At 36.4% G+C, this 22,039-nt stretch overlaps 1 protein-coding gene across 2 annotated transcripts in view; it reads left to right on the top strand.

Annotated features, from left to right (window-relative positions):
- Positions 1-21,622, top strand: part of NTN4 (netrin 4) — a 106,240-nt gene extending 84,618 nt beyond the window's left edge. Inside the window, exons 6-10 of one of the 2 annotated variants that reach the window (XM_082666265.1) lie at positions 5,312-5,525; positions 5,889-6,001; positions 12,235-12,303; positions 15,076-15,246; positions 20,206-21,622. In XM_082666265.1, coding sequence (XP_082522391.1) covers positions 5,312-5,525; positions 5,889-6,001; positions 12,235-12,303; positions 15,076-15,246; positions 20,206-20,342 — 704 coding nt within the window. In that variant the 3' untranslated portion in view covers positions 20,343-21,622. Of the gene's footprint in view, positions 1-5,311; positions 5,526-5,885; positions 6,002-12,234; positions 12,304-15,075; positions 15,247-20,205 lie in introns of both variants that reach the window. The other variant, XM_082666264.1, reaches the window with a different exon arrangement.
- Positions 21,623-22,039: the final 417 nt, after the last annotated feature.

The raw sequence follows: 22,039 nt of genomic DNA, 5'->3' as shown, positions 1-22,039 counted from the left end.
CTGCTCCAAATGGTTGAATCGCTTTGACCATACCCTTCCAGCGACAACTTTAGGGGTGACACTTGAATAGATCTTAAAGGACGTGTAGAATTTTGGAAGATAGATATAGGAGAAAAGATTTCCTTATTGAAATTAATAAAGGTACAGAAACAGGAAAGGTTGAGGGTTCATTTAATTAGAATAAAGGCTAGCTGCAAGAATTCATCCCATTCGATTAGAATAAGGGCTATAGGCAAGAGAGTAATGAAAAGTAAGACCGGAAAAGTGGGCTAGGGCCATAGTATGAAGGATCTTAAATGTTTGAGTAAGGGGCAGTTGTGTTTTGTAGACTACAAATGCTTCGTAAACATTAGAATTATTAACTAACACATGTTGGTTGAGTAAGCAAATAAATGAATATTCTCAAGAAGATAATTTATACCTTTTGTTTAAAAAAAAAAAAAAGGCAATATTCCATGCCCTTACTGTAGTGGTTCTCAACCAAGGAGAGCATAAGGGAGGAGAGGAAGGGTGTGTTTCACATATGTAAGATGTAAAGAACTTTTGCAGACTTCTCACATTCCTGCTGGTTTGGGAACCACTGCACTAATGATTATAGGCTTAACAAAATTAAAGAGATCTAAACAGAGTACTACACCATCAATACCTGCATTTCTTCAGCTTCTGTTCTCACAAGTCACCAACACCTTCCTGTTTGACAGCATTACTGTCCTATTATAAATCTTATGTGACTTACTCATTCTGTGTTGTCTTACATTGTTAATCACTTGAAACTTTCTCATCCTTTGGTTTCTATAACAACACCTACTTGATTCTTTTCCCTCTCTATCTGGTCCTTATCTGCCTGGACCAGTGTTCCACCCTTGGTTGCCTTCTCACTCTATACACTATCCCTGGGAAATCTCATCCAGCCCTCCTAGTTTCAATCCCCATCTGCTGACAACTCTCAACACTGTATTTGTGACCCCAACCTTCTCCTACACTTCAGATTATTATTTCCAGTTGTGTATTATAACTTATTGGTGCATCCTTCAGACATCTCAAACTTAATATGTCTAACCCTGAACTCACTCTCTTCTCCCTCCCTTCCCTATCTCCACCCCAACATGGATTCACCTATCCCAACCTGCTCTAGTCATTCACTTTCATAAACTACAAACCTTAAAATCTTCCTCAGTTTCTGTTTGTCCCTCAACAATGCATTCTTCCTCTAAACCAGATGGCCTCCGAACCCTATCAATTCACTATTAAAAAAAATAAGGTTTTCTCCCATTCCTTCACCTGCTGTCTTAGTCAAGTTCCTTGTTCTCTCTCATTTCTTTGGTTTCTCTGCCATCAGTCTCCCCCTACTGCAGTCTATTTCACACAATGATGCCAAAGTAACTGTCAAAATTAAATTATAACCATGTCGTAATTCTGCTTTTTTAACATTTTACGTCCTATGATTCTTTATACCCATAAGACAAAATTCAACTTCTTGGGTTAGGCCCTGCCTCAGTCTGGCTCCAAACGTAGCTCTATAGCTTTTTCTTCAGACTCATCAGCTCCAACTGCTTTCCACTCAATGTACACTCTAGACACAGTAACCTTCTCACAGTGTCCAAATAGGCCCTTTCACATATGACTCCTACAGCCTGGAATGTCCTTCAGGTCAATTCCGTAAATTCTTATTTGGGCATCTACTATGTACCAGGCTCTGTTCTGGGGCACAGAAAGCAAAAATAAGAAGATAAAGATCCTTCTGTCAATGAGTTCAGAGTCCAGTAATAAGGGAGACAGGCACATAAATAATAATGCACTGTGATACACACAGAATAGAAATACATACAAAGAACAGAGGCAGCATAGAAGAGAGGGTGGTTAATTGTCTGGAAGGCGTGGGACAAGGAAGGGTAAAGGTAAAAACAATGCAGGCACAGCCAGGGGCACTGAGGCATGAAAGAGTTTCACGTTTTCAGGAAGCAGGAAGAGCTTCCACATATAATGCAGAAACATAAAATGCAATGAGGATGAACCATACACTTAAAAATGGTTAAGATGGTAAATTTTATGGTATGTGTTTTTTACCACAATTAAAATTTTGTTTTAATTATTTAAAAGAAATGCAACGGGGAGAGAATCTAAAGACAGGTTGAAATAAGCAACTGCCTATCTTCCCCTCCTTTTTACCTTGCAAACTCCTACTCATCTTTTAGAATCAACTCAGATGTCTAAATGACCCCTCCTTTGTGGATCCTATGTGAGACCCTCAGCCTGTGCACCCCTCCTCTGTGCTCTTATAGAGCTCTATCAGAGTGCTAATCACAGATTATGGAAATGTTTTGTTTATTCCTCTGTTTCCCCCACACGGATATGAGCTCCTTGACTCATATCCGTGAGTCACCATAACTTATACAGGCATAGACTCTATGCTTCTACAAGAATTATCTAATGAATTCATTAGTTATTTAACTCACGATTAACTAACCATATGCCATACACTATACTAAGTGCTTTATATACGTGATCTCCTTTCACCCTTACAACTGTATGAGGGTAGATATTGTTCTCTTTTCCATTTTATAGAAGAGAAAGCTGAGAAAACGAGAGGCTAGGTATCTTGCCAAAAGTCACACAGTTAGTAGTTGATGTGAAGCCAGATTGAAGCCAAACAGAGCTTTTAATGACAAAGAAAGTAATCAATAGAGTAAGTTTCCAAGGGGATAAAGGAGGGAGTGGGATCTAGAAAGTTAATTGAGAAGATTCAGAAGGAAGAGCTGGCCCGGCAGGTGTCAGACTCTGTGCTATGCACCTTGCTGAAGTAATCTCATTTAAAATAGTTTCATCCTCATCAAATCTCCGTGTAATGTAGATACCCAAATGAAGAAACCGACATTCACAAAAGTTAAATTTTTTGTCCAAAATCACAGAGCTTGTGAGAGACAAGGCCATAAAGCAAGATCTCTTCCAGCTTTCTCATTTGATTCTTAGAGAAAAGTGTGGAAAGTTGAAGATAAAGAGATTTTGAGGTGGAGAAAAGATTACCTGAGGACCTTATCAGTGAATCAGAATTTTCAGACCAAGTGGTGAGGGTGAATTAAAAAGCCTGGAGAAATTTTGGGACACCCACTGTGAGGAATTTTATTTTAAAAAAATAGGCAGGGACAATTGAATAAATAGGGCTAATGAGCATCAGTTAGGGGACCTTACTGAGGTTAGGGTACACAAATTTGTGATAAACCCAACAAGCACATTTTTTTTTTTTTACTTTGTTCAGCTACCCTTGCTAGCCCATGAACAAAGAAAGTGTTGGGGATTGTCAAACTGAGCAGTAGGCAATTGCAGGAGTTGGGAGAGGGCTGAGGGGAAGGACTTTTGATTAATAGAAAGGACTTGCAGAAGTGGCTGATTATAGATTCTAGTCTGAGGAGCTGTCTTAGCCCATACAGGCTGCTATAACAAGATACCATAGACTAAGTGGCTTAAAAGGTAAACGTTTATTTCCCACAGTTGGAGAAATAACTGGAGGTTGAAGTCCGCAATATGGTACCAGCATGGTCCAGTTCTGGTGAGAGCTCTCTTCTGGGTTGCAGACTGCCAACCTCTGTTGTTGCCTCACATCCTTCACAAAGAAGAGAGCTCTGCATTCTTCATTCCCTTATAAGGGCACCAATCTCATCTCCCCCAAATTGTATCCAAACCTCCTAAAGGCCCCCCACCTCTAAATACCATCACATTGGGGATTAGGCTTCAACATACAAATCTGAAGCCGGGGGACACAAACGTTCAACAAATCAAATTAAGCTTTCTTCCTATACCAAACCTGAACTCTCCCACTTGTATAGGGTTGGAGAAACAACCTATCATTTTATCTGGGGTCACTATAAATTGATGACTACTAACCTCAAAAGGTGGCCTTTATGCTGCTGGCAATTATACTTCACTTCCTAAGTGTCTCATTCACTCTCCCACTCCCATTCTTCATCATCTCTCTCACCTGATGACCTTGCTTTCTATTTCATCCAGAAAATACAAGCAATCAGGGGACTTCTCTGGCGGTACAGTGGTTAAGAATCTGCCTGCCAATGCAGGGGACACGGGTTCAATCCCTGGTCTGGGAAGATCCCACATTGCTGCAGGGCAACTAAGCCCGTGCACCACAACTACTGAGCCCACGCACTGCAACTATTGAGCCCACGTGCCACAACTACTGAAGCCTGCATGCTCTAGAGCCTTCATGCTGCAACTACTGAGCCCGTGCTCCGCAACGAGAAGCCACTGCAACGAGAAGTCCGCACACCGCAACAAAGAGTAGCCCCCACTTGCTGCAACTAGAGAAAGCCCGGGCACAGCAACAAAGACCCAGCGCAGCCAAAAAAAAGTGCAAGCAATCAGAAGAAGAATCCCATCGGCTCCCACCACTGCATCTATTCACTTCCCTGCATTTGTATCCATATGCTCTGCCTTCTGTCCTATTACTATGAACTAATCACGCTCCTACCCAAGTCCAACACCTCCTCTTCTACACCAAATCCCATCCTTTTTTTCCTCACTCAAGTATCCCTTTAAAAATTCTCCCATCTCTCTTCTACTCATCAATTTTTCCCTTTCTACTGGATCATTTCCATCAACATCAAACATGCTGTAATTTCCCCCATCTTAAAACTATCAAAACAGACAAAAATTCAAACCTTCACTTCAGTTCATATATCCGTTCGGTATTAGCTACCACCACATTTCTGTGCCCTTATAGAAAAGCTCACAACAGAGCTGTCTGTTCTCTTGCTCAGATTACTCTATTCCCATTCTCTCCTGAGTTTTCTTCAGTGAGGTTCGCCACTCACTGTTACACTGAAACCGTTCCTGCCAAGGACACCGGTGGTCTTCATGCTGTCAAGTACAGTGACCCATTCCTGTTCCTCATCTTCTTGGACCTGTCAGCATTTAACACAGTTGATGTCGTCCACCTCCTTGAAACTTTGTTTGGCTTCCAGAACACCACACGCTCATGAATTTTTTCCTTTCTCACTAACTGCTCCTTCTTTGTTTTCTTTGCTGATTCATTCTCATCACCCCAAACAAAAGCCATTCATATTTAATGCCTTTAATTTTAGGATAAATTAGGTGGTTTAGCAGCAGATGTGCTTTTCTGATGATATCTTCTTATCTATCATTTAATTAGCTTTCATTCATTGAGCATACACCAAGTGGGTAAAGGAGGAGCCTCAGAGATATGCTGTGTGGTGAAGGGAAGCCAGTTTGGGATGGCTGGGCCTAATCTCCACAGATAATCTGGTTACTCATTGGTCCTTGTGTGTCCTCTCTGTTGTAGTGTGTTCCTGTCATCCAGTTGGATCAGCTGTCCTTCCTTTCAGCTCAGTGACCTTCTGTGACCCCAGCAACGGTGACTGCCCTTGCAAGCCTGGGGTGGCAGGGCCACATTGCGACAGGTGTATGGTGGGATACTGGGGCTTCGGAGCCTATGGCTGCAGGCCTTGTGACTGTGCAGGGAGCTGCGACCCTCTCACAGGAGACTGCATCAGCAGGTGAATGTGCATGGCTCTTGTTCTCACCTCTGTGTCTTTCAGATTCTTTTGAAGATCTGGTAGTGATTTGGAAAACGTTGCATGCCGCTAGTGGACAAAGATGTATTTGCACATCTCTTTAAAAAATTTTTGTCAAAGTGCAGAGTCAAGTAATTTGTTCTTGCAAGATTCTAGAGATGGCCTGGTTCATTCTGCAAAATAAATTATTCTTTTTAACAATAAGCCCTTTACAACACTATTTCTGAAAAGTGAAAGGATGGGAAGGTAGCTAATAAGGTTTAAATCTCTAGAAATACATTCATTTCATTCAAGTTCTAAGAAATTCCTTAATAAGTTCTTCATCATTTTCTATTTTATTAGCAGCACAGACATAGACTGGCATCATGAAATTCCTAACTTCCATTCCATGCACAATAAGAGTGAACCAACCTGGGAGTGGGAGGATGAGCAAGGATTTTCTGCACTTCGACATTCAGGTGAGACAATAGATATTACTGCGTCTAGTCATATTTCCGGGTCTGGTCTTGAGTAACAGTGATTCATGACAAACCAGAGAACAGATTTTGGATCTTACAAGGGGAACTCTAGTTCTAAGGTTAACAAAGTAGTGACCCCCGTAAGTATAAAACTCTTAAACATAGCTAAATGGTATTTAACAAGCTTTTGTTTATTTTCTGATTGTTAGAATAACATGTAATTAGTACAGAAAATTTGGAAAATGCAGAATATCACAGTAAAAAAAAACCTCCAAATCTCACTATCCCACTGTTAATACTTTGGTATGTTTCCCTCTCTCTAAGATTTTTCTTTTTTTTGTGCTGTGGACCATTTTTAAAGTCTTTATTGAATTTGTTACAATATTGCTTCGGTTTTATGTTTTGGTTTTTTGGCCACGACGCATGTGGGATCTTAGCTCCCTGACCAGGGATTAAACCCACGCCCTCTGCATTGGAAGGCGAAATCTTAACCACTGGACCGCCAGGGAAGTCCCTTCCTCTCTCTAAAACATACTGTTTTACACAGTTGAGAGCTAACTCAATGGAAACGTACAGATTCATTTAAAGGAAAAACATTCTTACAGACCTAGTGTATGTAACTCAGTACAAAGCAAAAGCTAGCTGTGAACTCCTTATGTTTAAAGCTTTTAACCAACTATAAAACAAAAATAATTTTACAAACTAAATATAAGCCAAATAAAACTAATAAAATTCAAATTAACATTAATTGAATATGAAAAATGATTTTTACTGAAGCCAAAACACTGTTTACTACATAAATATGATTCCTTGAGTTTATCAAGTCTATACTCCTCTTTATTCTGATTTAATTTTCCTGTGATGTTTACGTGTTCTGTCATTTGAGGAGCAGGCTGTGATACTGGCGTGAACACATAATTTCTGTGTTCATCCTATCTCTATTCTTTTCTCATAGAAACTCAAGTGGTTCTATTTAGCATCAACTTAAATCATGTCACAAATACAAATGTGGACAAGAAATCTTGTTGTCAGCATTTGGTTGTAAAGTGCTCACCAAATCATCCAAATAAAACTTAAAATAACATTAAAATATTTTTTATTATTAAACACGACAAACACCAAAAATGTGATATGAACACCCATATGAACACCTTCTAGTGTTATCAAATCTTGATTTTGCCATAATTGCCTCATATTTTCATTTAAATTCTACAGATGCATTTGAAGCCCCTGATGTACCAATCTACAAGTTGACTAGCCTTCCTTACTCCACAGAATAACCACTAACCTGAATTTTGGTGTTCATCATCCACTTTCACATTTTTACTATTTTACTATATATATATATAAAATAGTATATAATTAATATATTTATATATTTATGTAATGTTTTAAAAATATCATGTACATGATAACTTACCTACCCTTTAAATTTTTTTTTTTTTTAGTTAAATGTGTACTTTTTTTAGATTTATCCATTCTATTATATGAATACAACACTCTGTATTCTCCCATTGTTTGCCATTTAGGTTATTTCCAATTTCCAATTTTCCACTATTATATATAATGCTACCATGAATGTTCTCTTATATGTGTTATATTGTGTACTTGAGAAGGAGTTTCACTAGATCAGGGGCTGGCAAACTACAGCCCTCAGGCCAAATGTGGCCTGCCATCTACTTTTCTACAGGCTAAGCTGCCTGCTCTAAGGTTTAAATGGTTATATAAGTTATTTTAAATGGTTATATAAGTACCTACATAAAATCTTTAATTTTTCCCCATGGCCACAAAGCCTAAAATATTTATTATCTGTTCCATTATAGAAAATGTTTGCTGACCCTTGTTCTGGGGTACAATCTAGACACTGTTGGGTCACAGTGTGCTTATTGTCAAATTTACCATTTATTGCCAAATAGCTCTCTCAAGTGGTTGCATAAATTTCCATTCCACCAGCAAAGTATGACACCCTGTTGTTCCACATCCTCACAAATAAGTACTTTGTACTTATTTAACAAATGTCTATATAGCACATACAAGGGGCCAAGCAGTATTCTAACTCGTTAATAACTCAGGCACAGTTTAATTCATTCAATATTTATTGGACTTCTAAAACTGATGTTATCAAACCTCTAAATTTTTGCCAATCTGATGGGTGTGAAATGGGATCTTGTCATTTTAATTGCATTTTCCTGATTAGTAATTTTTCATGGTTTCTTGGACTTTCAGGTTTCTTTTTCTGTGAATTTCCTATTTGTAATTTTCTTACTAATTTGTAGGAATGCTTTATAGACTCATTCATTTGACAAATATTTATTGAATACTCATACTACGTGCCAGTGCTGTAAATCTAGTAACTGAACAGACAAAAACCTCAGTCTCCAAGGAGTTCACATTCATGCAGAGGAAGACAGCTAAGAAACAAGTAAATATTTAATGATGTTTAATATAATAGACAAATAAAGCAGGGATGTGGGATAAGAAATACTTGAGAGGGACATACTTTTAAATGGGGTGATCAGAAAAGTCCTATGAAAGGACTTTTGAGAAAAAAACCTGAGGAAGGTAAGGGAGTGAGCTATACAGATAACAGAGGAAAGAGAGTTTAGGCAGAAGATACAGCAAGTACAGAAACCTGAGGTGAGACTAGGCCTGACTTATTTAGGGAACAGCAAGGAGGCCAGTGTGGCTGAAGCAGAGTAAGAAACCACAGTTTTAACACCTTCTCATAGAGAATTTATGGACCTTTCAAGAATCAAGAACTCAAGTTATAGAAACACTTGGTATCTGCAATTCCATATCATGGGTTTTTTTTCACTTAACATAATCTTATGATCATTTTCCTAATTGGTTTCATTTTAATTCACAACAGGAAAGAAGGTGGGAAAGATAAGGTAATATGAAGTTGTCATATTTATCTTTTTTAGCATTTGAAAAGGAAAACTCTTTCCCATTAATTTTGTGCCTTAATGCTACGTAGTCTGAATTCTATGATGTTAACTTTAATAACCACTTTTGAAAGATTTCTTCTCTTTTTCTAACACAATCGTTTTCAGAATTCTCCAACTTTGTCTGCCAAGCCAAATCTGTAAAAATCAAGGTTCTAGTGCCATAAGACATTCATTAAGCCAATCATCATGTTACTAGGGAGGGAGCTGGCAGCACACTAATGAAGCACATAACGGTGCTGGCATCAGACTAACTCCGGACTCTCACATCCATAACAGCTGTTAGGTCTATGATGTCCCCAGAGAGTCTCTGAAATTCATCTGGATGAGCTCCGGATTGAGGAAGAGACTGTTCAGTCTCCTGCTACAGCAATATTCCCAATGAGTATAAAATAGTGCCCCTGGGCACCTTTTTCAACAGAAAAGTGATAATCAGTTTTCTAAGCACTGTGGTTCATTTTCAAATCTATGTGCCTACATACCTATTTACCTGCCATAAGTTTCCATAACTAGGAATATAATGCACTATACCAAGATACTCTTAATTTCTACCACTTCTTGTGGGGTAGAGAGCATCAGATGTAAAATTTCACTTCCTGTCCAACAAAACTGGCTTTAACTAGTACCAGAGAACTGTAAGCAATACTTTTTTTTGAAACGTTCTAACAACCCAGTATAACTAAATAGGTTTTCCTCTTCTTCCAAATTTCTTTTAAGAAAACACATCTGGGCTGAAGCCTAATCAAAAAAAGATTTATTCAAAAGCAAATTTTAATGTCTGATTTCTTAACATATGAAAAGGGAGTATTGGAAAGCAGCCAAGGAAAGGTCTTCAAGTAACAGACTTATTCATGTTCTTTTTATTAAATTTTTTTTCTTTTTATACAATTTTAAGGGTTACTTTCCATTTACAGTTATTACTATATTCACTATAAATATTCACTATATTCCCCATGTTGTACAATACATCCTTGAGCCTATTTTATACCCAATAGTTTGTACCTCCCACTCCCCCACCCCAATATTGTCCCTCCCTACTCATGTTCTTATAGGCTCAAGGACAAAGGGAAGAGCATTATGTTGAGGAGTAAGATATGCATGGTAGTTACCATACTCTTCTGCTTTGGTGGAATCATCAAAGGCCATGAGCTGTCCACTCAGGTTACTACAGTTTCTGAATGAGCAATCCTCTGCTTTGTTTAGATGATAAGCAATATTACTTAACAAATCACAACAGCTCATTTTAAGCATCTTTGATTTAATCTTTCCCACTATTTAATTCCACTGTGATTTTCTACTTGCAGATCTCGTTCTGGTTTCTCAAGAAACTTTAGCTAGAGCCGATATGTCAATATTTTCCTTTTTCCATATCTACCTACCTAGTCTCACCAGAATCACACTCTCATTTCCACATGTATGTCTGTCAGCATCTCTAATTCATTATATTCTCCTCGTACTAGACCTCTGTTGTTTTTTGCCTGACCAGATCCCTTTCCCCTTCTTTCTTGCTATTTCTGTGGTACCTCAACCCAGTTTTTCTTTGGGGAACCACTCTTCCGCCATTTAATACAGTCTTAGAGAGGTCAATCAGATGTTCTGTCCCTAGAGTTTAAATCTTGAGCTGAAAGTGGCAAATTCTGAAAATGATTAGAGTTCATGATTCCAACGGCAAAGCCGTAAAGAGACTGCCCAATAGATCTCTGGCGCTCTCTTGTTTCTTGTCCTTTCAGAGTTCTGGTTCTTCGGCTTTTTCTCCTTTCTATGAGCTACTCAATAAACTTTCAATAATTAAGTTAGACTATTGATTACTACAAAAAAAAAAATGTAATACACTCCTAAAATGCTCTCCTTCTCCTAACTTCCCTATTTCTGTTAGTGAAACTACAATCCTCTCTGTCACCTTGGCTGAAAATTTCAAGTACATTTTTATGCTTCCTCATAAAATTGGATGCTTGTCCTCATCCAATGCAGTGACAGGATTTGTAGACCTGTAGACCCTAACTCTGCAGCATCCCTTGATATTTCTTCCTATCTACACCCATGGCCACCTCTCAGACCCACATCCCATCTGCCTTAAAAAGACAGTACAATGGAAAGATTGGGGGCTTCAGATTCTCCCCAACCCAGGCTTAAAATCTGGCTTTTCTACTTGTTAGCTATACGCTGCCTTGAACAAGCTAATTAACCTCTCTGAGCCTTCCTTTTTTCATTTGTTAATAGTACCTATCTCATAACCTAACTGTAAATATTAAATAAGATCATATGGATAAAATTCCTTATAAAGTTTATGGCTTATAGTTGGTATTCAATTTAGTTACTGTTGTGTGTTACCAATTTCACGAGTTTCTAACTGGTCCCTGCCTTCATATTTTCTCCATTCCAATAGTTTTGATACAGTAATGCCAGATTAATTTTCATGTATATATTTTTAAATTCATGTAACTTCTTTAAGCTGATAGCTTTGAAAATTCTCCTTTATCTAACAAATTAAATTCAGGCCCTAACTGCATATCAGTCAAGGTCCTCCATGATACCTTCTATTATCCTCAACTCAGTCTGTACCCAGGATAAACAGAACAACTGGTTCTTCCATGAACACTCTCTCCTCTTTCTCTTACATTTCTTTGCTCATCCTTTTATCTCTGTATTCCTGTCAAATTTCTATTTGTTAGAATCTCAGACTATTGTAAATAGTAAATAAATAATAAATAAATAAATAATAAATAAATACTTAGTAAATAAATGTAAAAGACTTAAAATAGTGTCTGGCATGTAGTAAGTGCTCCCCAGTAAATGTTACCTGCTGTTATGCCACTCAGTGCCTATAAAATGCAATGTGTGAGGGTAGGAGGGGAGAGGTTAGGGAAGAGGTAGAATTATATCTAATTGTTAAATCAGTAAGAATGAAAATCCTGGGGAATTCCCTGGTGGTCCAGTGGTTAGGATTCTGTGCTCTCACTGCCAAGGGCCCGCGTTTGATCCCTGGTCAGGGAACTAAAATCCCACAAGCTGAGCAGCATGGCCAAAAAAAAAAAAGAATGAAAATCGTATCCATTCTGGGCTTTAAGCATATAAAGATGAATAAGACATAACCATCGTCCTCAAGGATCACAGTCTAGAGAGGAAACAGGTACATAAATAAGTATAAGAATGCTATTATAGACTATGTACAAAGGCATTTTGAAAGTCTTCCAAAGATTTCTTGAATTTACTTGCGATTGTTGTTTGTTTTGTTTTGTTTTACTTTTTTTCTAAATAACTAACACCATGTTCATTTACTTTCTGTAGGTAAATGTGAGTGTAAGGAACAGGTGTTAAGAAACTCCAAGGCATTCTGTGGAATGAAATATTCATACGGTGAGTTTGAAGTGCTTGAATGCTTCTAAGGATCTATTCAAACTAAGTAGGAAGAGTTTTTAAGGAAATGGGTGGCCTGGTTTATCACATTCACAGTAAATCAAAGCACTAGTCTTATATAATAATAGTAAACATAGTAGTCGGCCTTGACCTAGATTCTCCTAATAGAGATGGTGTTGAATGTAATGGTGAGAGCAGGAGGCTTTAGAGCAAAAGCAGGGTTATCCTGCTATGTGGAAAAGAGGCAAACAAGAAAAAGAAAAAAATCATGACACGTAATCCTTTCTTATAAATGCTTCTTGTATTAGTAATCTAAAAGGGAAGTCTCTAGCCACTTAAATGATTTCTCAGCCAGTTTATCCTGTAGTACTACTAGGCAGAAATCAGTTTAAAGCTGTATATTTCACAGTGATTAAAAGCTCAGGCTTTGGGCTCAGACCTACATGGGTTTTATTTGTGGTTTATTGGGTGGGTAACTTAACGTCTCCAGACTTCCTCCTCTGTAAAATAGGGATGACGCCACCTTCCCCATGAAATGAGATTTTTGAAAAGCACACAGCACATTACCTTGCACATACTAGATACTCAGTCAGTGTTAGGGAAGGAAGGGGAAATATAGTGGGGAGGCCTTGAGACAAGCTCTCTGCCTGAGTCTCTTCCCTGCCCTCTCTATATACTCTAGACTCCTCTACCTTCCAAATGCCAGGAAAATACAGTGTATGGACAAAGGAAAATGCCATTGCCCTAAGTAAAGACTGTTACTATCTTCAAATTCTAAATGGCTTTATGTTTATTATTAAGTATATTAAAGATGCCTTATCTTGCCAACATATCATTGACTAGTGTCTGAATCTTTTTATTATTCCATAATGTATACAGCAATATTTATTATTTATGCATTACAATGAAGAGAAAGTTTTAAGTCATGATTTCTGAAACAAAATGTTTAGGTTCTTGATAACATTGTATTTATTCTCATAAAAGATAAAAACACAAATGTTAAAAACCTCATAAATCTTATCTAAAATTATGTGCATATTTCCCTCCTTTCACCTGCCAACCTGGTTAAATAATAGAAGCAAACTTTTGAAATGCATAGTGCCCAGTAAAGAAAAGTCAGTTTAGAGGGAAAGGTATTTACTATTAAAAGCAAAAAAATATGACAATTTAGTCCAAAGTCATTCAGTTCAATAGAAATATCAACTGGTTTTCATTATCACATAGATTCAGTAGCTCTTTGACTGAATTTACAACCACACTGATATCTTTTAATACAACTGTATTATTTTCTGCTTAAGAGAACTTGAATGCTTTTAATGATGTCATGAAGTATCTTGGTCTTATTAAATGCAATACACCTACAGACTTGGGGAAAAATGGTCTCCCCCTCCCCATTCTCTGACTTAATAGAAAAAATACTCGATTCATTTTTATTCTTTTAGCAAATATTTATTGAGTTATAATAGTGAATTGATAAGGTTCCTGCTCTCTTTGAGCTAGAAAAATAATAGTGAACATTTATTGAGCATTGGCCATGTGCAAGGGGCTACTACAATATGTACCTTTCATGCATTTATCTTATCAGAGTTCTAGTCCAAAGTCTACCTCTAATCAATCAGGCATACAGGTTTGAGCAGTTCACTTAAAACTTGCTTCCTCATACATAAAACAAGACTAGATGAGCTCTTAAGAGCCCTTAGACATCTAAAATTTGGTGAATCTATAATTTGGTGCATTTGGTGAATCTATAAAGAAAACATGGCCATCTGACAGCCATATTCTCAGGATATGGTACCAGCCAAGATAGGGTTCTTTTATTACACACAATCTTCCATCATCTTCCAAGATATAGATGAGCCAGTAAGAACTCTCCTAATAATACAGAACGTTGCATTCAGTGTTCCTTAGGTCTATGTTTTTCCCCACCCCAATTTATCCCATTACTTGATCCCTATCCACATCCATTTCATAGATGGAAGAACATAATAGAATCAGGAGTCATATCGAAAACTGGAGCTCTGCCATCACGTAGGACAGCTTCCTAATCCCAGTCAGCTTGCGTTACACCAGGGAAGAAAATTAAGTAATCAATAATATTATTTAACCTCTTTAGAATACGTAAAATATGTCCTGGCAGTAACATTTTGCTTTTTGTCATAACATTACACAAAGCTAGCTATAAGAGTATAATATAGTCAGAATCTAAATAAAAACCAGGATAACAATTCTACTTCCTGTGCATCTTTTTTCTATTTAGATTTGATAGCTGAATGTGTTTAAGATTTATTTGCAGTAGGCAAATGGCTGATATTCTCTTAGCATAGTGATATGGACAGAAGTAGCAGTTGAAAAATGTTAAGAAAGAAGAGGATAGTTAATATAGATAAATGAGATGAAGTCAGTGCAAAATCAATGAGCCTAATGATTTTCTTTCTTTTTATTGAGGTATATACAGTTAATGTACAATATTATATGTTTCAGGTATACAGCTAACGATTCACAATTTTTAAAGGTTATATTCCATTTACAGTTATTATAAAATATTGGCTATATTCCCTGTGTTGTACAATACAATATATTCTTGTAGCTTATCTATTTTATACATAGTAGTTTGTACCTCTTAATCCCTAATGATTTTTAAAGCAAATTTCCACATTATCATCATTGGTTCACTTTTCCATTATACTCTGAAATGCATATTTAAGTTGTTCAGAGTTCAAAGGATAGTATGAAATTCTATGCATTTTGACTTTTGGAATTGTGTTGTTACAGTGCTAAAAATAAAGATTTTATCAGCTCATGATAAAGGATCTCATGCTGAGGTCAATGTGAAGATTAAAAAAGTCTTAAAATCCACCAAATTGAAAATTTTACGAGGAAAACGAACATTATATCCAGAATCATGGACTAACAGAGGCTGCACTTGTCCAATCCTCAACCCTGGTGAGCATTAGTCTCTTCTAGCTTGTTACCTACCGTGTTTCTGCTGATTTGCTGCTTGTCCTACATTCTCTGAACCACAACCTAAATAAACTCAGCAAGAGTATCTCTCCTTTTCACCATCTGATCTAGGGAAAATCCAAATGGAATTCGTTGAACTGACATCAAAAAATTTTTTCTCTTTCACATGCTCTATAAAAGTAAAATATTTTAAAATCCAGCAATATAATATTTTCTGTCCTGAAAGAGAAGTCTCAGATTGGTTCCAGGTGTCAGTAGCAAGGAAAGCACTTTCATGAATTTATCTGCCAATAATACTGTATTGGAAAGCTAGGTCCTATTATGATGCCCTGGTTAGAACTTGCTCCCAAAAGGAAGTTCAAATGCAAAATTCCATCTGTGCAAATAATATCGAATTCATTTTTACTGTTGCATGAGAAGCATCTGTTTCTCCTGGATAGAAAACAACTCTCAAGTTCTCATCATCTTCTTTTTCATTAAATGACCTTTTGGTTTCAAATTAGAAACAGCAAAAACAAACAAACAACAACAAAACTACAGAATCTTAGAGAAACTTGGAGTGGAGGAAAATTTGCACTTTAAAACATTGTGGCAGACATAGAGGCAAGCAAGTAAGGATGGGATTCATATCTGTTCACTCTACAAGTACACTCATACTGTGTCGTAAGCTGCTTATTTCTGTCTCCCTCATTAAATTTGAGGATGGGATTTAGATTTTTGACCATACTATCTCCAGGGCCTACCATTAGTACCCAAATAATAGTAACAAAGTACCCACAGAGTAAGTTCTAGTAAAACAAATAATATATTTTTTAATCTTCTGTATTTCCTTGTTTATGAAGTTGCCAGCTGTGCCTTAATGGCACTGCTGAAACAGGTGCATAATTTGTGTTCTGGATCTAATTCTTTTCAAATTTAAGTCCAGGAAACCACAGTTATGTTAAGAAGTCATTTATGGGTTTTGGTTAATAAATTTGAGAGAAATAGATAACTGAGTGAGAGAAAGAGAGAGAAAAACTATCAATAAAATATTCCCCACAACCTAAACGATCTACACAGTGATATAAAACTCTTGACTTTTGACCATTGACTAATCTCTCACACCCTTTTATACCTCTTCATATTTTATTTAAATTAATCTAAATTTTAATAAGGAAAAATTTAAAGACATTTTAAAATAAATATGTTTACAAAGAACAAATGAAGTAATCAGAATCTTGGATTTTGAATACCGGAGACTAGGAGTCATCAATTTAAGTTCTGTTTCCCGGGGCTCTTTCTATAAGCACTTTCTACTATCTTGGCAAAAGAAAAAGAAAGAAAGAAAGAAAGAAATCCACTCAGTTTTTTAGTAAGACATTATAAACAAAAGCTTTGACAATCTGAGCCACCCTCCAGGAAGTGAATTACACTTCCTAATCAGATTTCAACTGAGCTCATCACAATTGAAAACATAAGCACAATTATTCAAAGAATTCTTGAAAACATGTTTATTCACTTTGATGAAAAGACTAGAACCTGCCAAAGCAAAACCAGACACTCGTTCATTTCACTTTGTTTTTCCATTTTACAAGTTCAATAGCTAAGGTCAAAGAAAGCTGATAAGAAAACTCTGAAACTTTACACGCCAACATTTCCTTCGCTACTTTTGAAAAGGAGTAATCTAATTGGCATCCCTGCAAATTCATTCATTCCTACATTCATACATACATTTACTCATTCATCAATCATATATATTAGAATACCAAGACTAGCACTAAAGTATTATATTTTCTTTCTCTATGGATACAAAGTAAACTTTGCACCCTCAAACTTATAGCAAGGTTGGGACTTCCCTGGTGGCGCAGTGGTTAAGAATGTGCCTGCCAATGCAGGGGACATGGGTTTGAGCCCTGGGCTGGGAAGATCCCCACATGCCGCAGAGCAACTAAGCCCATGTGCCACAACTACTGAGCCTGCGCTCTAGAGCCTGTGAGCCACAACTACTGAGCCTGCATGCCACAACTACTGCAGCCCGCGTGCCTAGAGCCTGTGCTCCGCAACAAAGAGAAGGCACCACAATGACAAACCCGCGCACCGCAACAAAGAGTAGGCCCCACTCACCACAGCTAGAGAAAGCCCGCGCACAGCAACGAAGACCCAACGCAGCCAAAAAATAAAAATAAATAAATAAATAAAAACTTATAGCAAGGTAGATGTCAAAAGCAGAGATAGGAAGATAAAATGTAAATGCTAATAAGTGATACAACAGGTAACATTGTTTTCCATGCTAACTTTTGGCATGATGCTGTTCCATAATTTATGGATTTATTCAGCATCATTTTATTAGTTTAATTTATATTTATACTTCAAAGTAATGGCAAACTCCTATAATATTTGTTCTATTTATAGTTTCAAAGTAAATTCATTTAAAATACTAGACTTAACACTGAAAGTTTCCTAAAAATTGTTTATCATATTTTTAAATGAGGATTTTATTATTTTAGAGATGATACAAACAATATCAAGATGATTATGTTTTGGGTTTTTTTTTTTTTTAAGACGATTATGTTTTAACTAGTCTGTTAATCAAATATTGGGATTCTTTTTCATGAAGAAGCTAAGGTTACCCTTTAAAGAATTTAAATACCTTATAATCCATCTTACGTATATATATATGTATATATTTTAACAAAAATGAAATCATAAGTATATGCTTCATTCTGCAACCTATTTTATTCAGTTATTATCTTTACCTTCAGTTTTAATTTTCATATACTCTAATACTCAGATCATATTCCAATTTCCCAGTTGATCCCAAAATGTTCTTTAGACGTGGTTTGTCCTTGCCAGTATTCAATCCAGAATCACACATTGTATCTAGTTTTTAAGTCCCTCAAGTATCTTTTATTCATGCAGAGTTTCTTTTTAGTATTGAAGAAATTATTATTGTTGAAGAAACCAGGCCAGGTGTCCTGTAGATTATCCTGCCTTCTATATTTGTCTGGTTGGTTCTTTGTGGTGTCATTTAGCTTGTCTCTCTACTTCCTATATTTCTTGTAATCATAAAGAAAAGCTTGATAGACTCAAGATAAACATTTTGTCTAGAATTCATCATAGATATTGTTGTGTGCTTCATGTTAAATCACATCACGTTAAATCACATCACAAGATATATAGTACCTGGATGACCCACCGTCAGGGTTGCTAAACTTGACTCTGGGGTTGGAGTGATTACAGTCTGATCTCTCCATTGGGTTTCCTTTTGAGACTAGAAAACAATGAGTATGAGTTACTTAGTCACTAAGCAATCATCCAGTACCCCATTAACTATTCAATTTAATGATTTTTATCACCAATTCAATTGGCAATCCCTTCCTCAATGAATAATTTCATTAGAATTTTGAGAAATGATGTTTTTCTAATTTCACCTAATTCCCTTCATTTATCAATTAACATTATTCTGTAAGAGGACTTTCTCTCCCAAGCTGGGCTATTAGGTTACCATGAAATATAGTTCCTATTATAAAAGCACGATAAATGCTAAATTCTTTCCTTTAATTTTCAATTTCCAAAGTAAGGAATGGTTTTAACAACTGTCTCAAGACGACAAGTTAATTTTTCTCTGGATTTCTCTTTTTTGAGTATCACTTTGGAATTATGGATTTTTGTTGATTCAGTATATTAACACACACACAATTATTACATTCTTGGTGCTCAAATTATCACAACTTTGGTGAGTTATAACCCTCCCTTGCTGGTTCCTGTATCCTTTTAAAATGATTCCCATTAAGCTTTGAGAGCTTCCTTGCTTTTTTTAGCACAATAAGAAATCCCATGCTTACCTTGTATCTTCCTGCCCTGGACCTAAAAAAAGCATTTCTTCAAGAAGCCTTGTTTAGTTTTGTTTTGTCTTTAGTGAGACCTGTTATTAGAGACATTATGTTTGTTACAGGTGTTCATTACCACTGGAATGACATTTTTAAAGCCATTTTAGTGAATGAACAAGACTGTATATATTAAACCATGAGCTTAAATTGATATTTTCAATTGAATTTTAACATCTTGTGTTTTCCCTTAACTTGAGTTTTAAAGTATATGTCTCTTGATCTTATATAGGAAAGTTTTATTTTATAAATGTAATTACTTATTTGCTCTACCCCATAATATTAAAGAAAATTGTTTCAAAATACTAATATTGATATTACTACAGACATGTACCGAGGGAGATTATCACATTTCTTTTTATTAATGTATGGATAATGAGATTGTCCTTTTGGATTTTTATGTTTGTTAGCCAAAATTTTTACTTGAAGCCTGAAAAGAATTTTGAATTATAAAGTCAGCACTAGTCAAGTCTCATCTTTTTTTTAAGTATGACAAACAAACATTCTATATTCCAAAAACACACTGACTTTATATAGGAGATATGTGTTATTTTGTATAATCCATAGCTCTCTTCCAATACGTTTTCCCAAATGATTGTTTCACTTTTATAAAATCCTCCTTAATATACACTACTATACATAGTGAGTCTCCAAGAAATATTGAACTGTAGCAGCATGTTAAGTAGTCACAGAATCCTCACTTCTTCACCATAGAGGGAAAGAGTAAAAGTTCAACAATCAGACAGGCCTGAACTTGAGTCAGCGTGCACTGCTTACTGGCAAACACTGTTTCTCAATCTTGCCAAGCCTCTGTTTCCTCATTTGTAAAACAAGGAAAGAAGAAAGGTAATACCTACTTCATAGGGTTATTTTCAAGATTAAATGAGATAATACATTTAGAGCACTTAGCACATAATAAATATTTACTAAGTGTCAGCTATTATTGCATATGACTCCCTATTTCAACTATGAATTTATAAAACCGTGAACCATGTATATATAAAACTGCTAAAGTCACATCTCTCCCTTCAATAAACTATGATACTACATAGTCCCTAATTTTGTTCTCTTTCAGGTTTGGAGTACCTTGTAGCAGGACATGAGGATGTAAGAACAGGCAAACTAGTCGTGAATATGAAAAGTTTTGTCCAGCACTGGAAACCATCTCTTGGAAGAAAAGTCATGGATATTTTGAAAAGAGAGTGCAAGTAGCAGAAAAGGTGTATAGCACATAATGGCAATTCTCTATGTACAAAACACAAATTTAATGGAAAGGAGACCTCAGAGATGAAACTGGAAATTTTTTTTAGTGCCAAAATATATAGAAATGTTCCAATGCATGGCCCTTGTCTACCCTATCTCTTTTGGGCCCATGTTTAAATAGTTTGTTTCATAAAGTGGAATGAAAAATCCAATACCGATACCTATTTTCTATAGGACTGATTCTGAAATTCATAACTATTAAGAATATTTTAATAGCAGTAAGATATTTAGCAGTAATCCATTAAGGGCAATGCACGTAACAAGGACTCCTCCCATCTTCAGATATGTTACTTACATTTGTGCTACTTGGAGTAATTAATGAGATTTTAAGGAATCCCCAACCCTACTATCAGAAAAGGTGTTTCTTAAAAAGAGCCTTCTCTTGCGTGATGTGTGTGAACTTTGGTCTGTGGGGTGTTAAATGGAACCTCTCCACATGTATATAGTATTTCATTGTATAAAGCACTTTACTACCTACCACTTGTGTTGTGAAAGTTTGGAGACTGCCGTTGACAGAAAAAAAAAGAAGAAAAGGGCACGTAAGAAAACCTGCTGAAACAGAAGCACTATCACTACGTGTGGAAAAAAAGTGGAAGTTGTACTCTTTAAACTTGAACACTTGAGAGTAACTATGTGAAGATGCAACCTGAAAGGAGAATATGTTTGCATGAAGTCTCAGCTTTGGGATAGAGGTTAGATTCCACAGATACCGGCCATGATGAAACTTTTAAAAAAACTGAACAAGAAGAGACTCTAAGAGAAAGGAGTCATAAGTGTAGAAAATGCTTGGATAAAGAGAAAATGGACTTTAAATTTTAAAAGCCCATTTATTTGCAATGCACTTGTATACACTTCAAAAATTATTGTAGACACAATTTGTTTTATTTTTGTGTTTAGTATTTAAACCTGAATATGGAAACAGTTTCCTCCTTGTCTTTATTAACAGTATATGGTCATTCTATTCACTCATTTTTTGACTCAATGTATGTGATAGTTCACCAAATTACAGTTTTTCATTATTATTTCTCTTCTGTACTCATGCATAACCACTATACATATCATTTCTTCTGTACTTGAATATATAAAACCTGAACCACAGTGCCATAAAATTAACTTCACATACAGAACATATTTTTCCTGAGGTCCTGTGGACTTGCAAAATATATATATATATTGCTCTGTTAATTTTTTATATTTCATATATGTAATAAAGGAATATGATCTCCTGATTTTTGCCTCATTTCCTGATCAACTCTTTCACTGATGCTAAAGATTACCTTCTCTTAATGAGGGAACTCAAATCTAATTCCTTAAACTAAGAAAATCAAATAAGGACCTGGTATTTCTACTCTTATATTCTAGGGTTTGGGGATGGAGTGGAAGCTAATTCAGATGGGTTTACTTTCTGTAGCTGTTGGACGTGAACTTTTTCATCAGATGCATTGCATTTTTTTATATTACATTTACTTTTTTTTTTTTTTTTGCGGTACGTGGGCCTCTCATTGTTGTGGCCTCCCCCGTTGCGGAGCACAGGCTCCGGACGCGCAGGCTCAGCGGCCATGGCTCACGGGCCCAGCTGCTCCGCGGCATGTGGGATCCTCCCGGACCGGGGCACAAACCCGTGTCCCCTGCATCGGCAGGTGGAC

The sequence above is a fragment of the Grampus griseus genome (genome assembly GCF_964374135.1).
Source record: "Grampus griseus genome assembly, chromosome: 11".
NCBI classification, from domain to species: Eukaryota; Metazoa; Chordata; class Mammalia; order Artiodactyla; family Delphinidae; genus Grampus; species Grampus griseus.
Note: the sequence above shows the minus strand (reverse complement) of the source record. Positions and strands in the feature narration are given on the sequence as shown.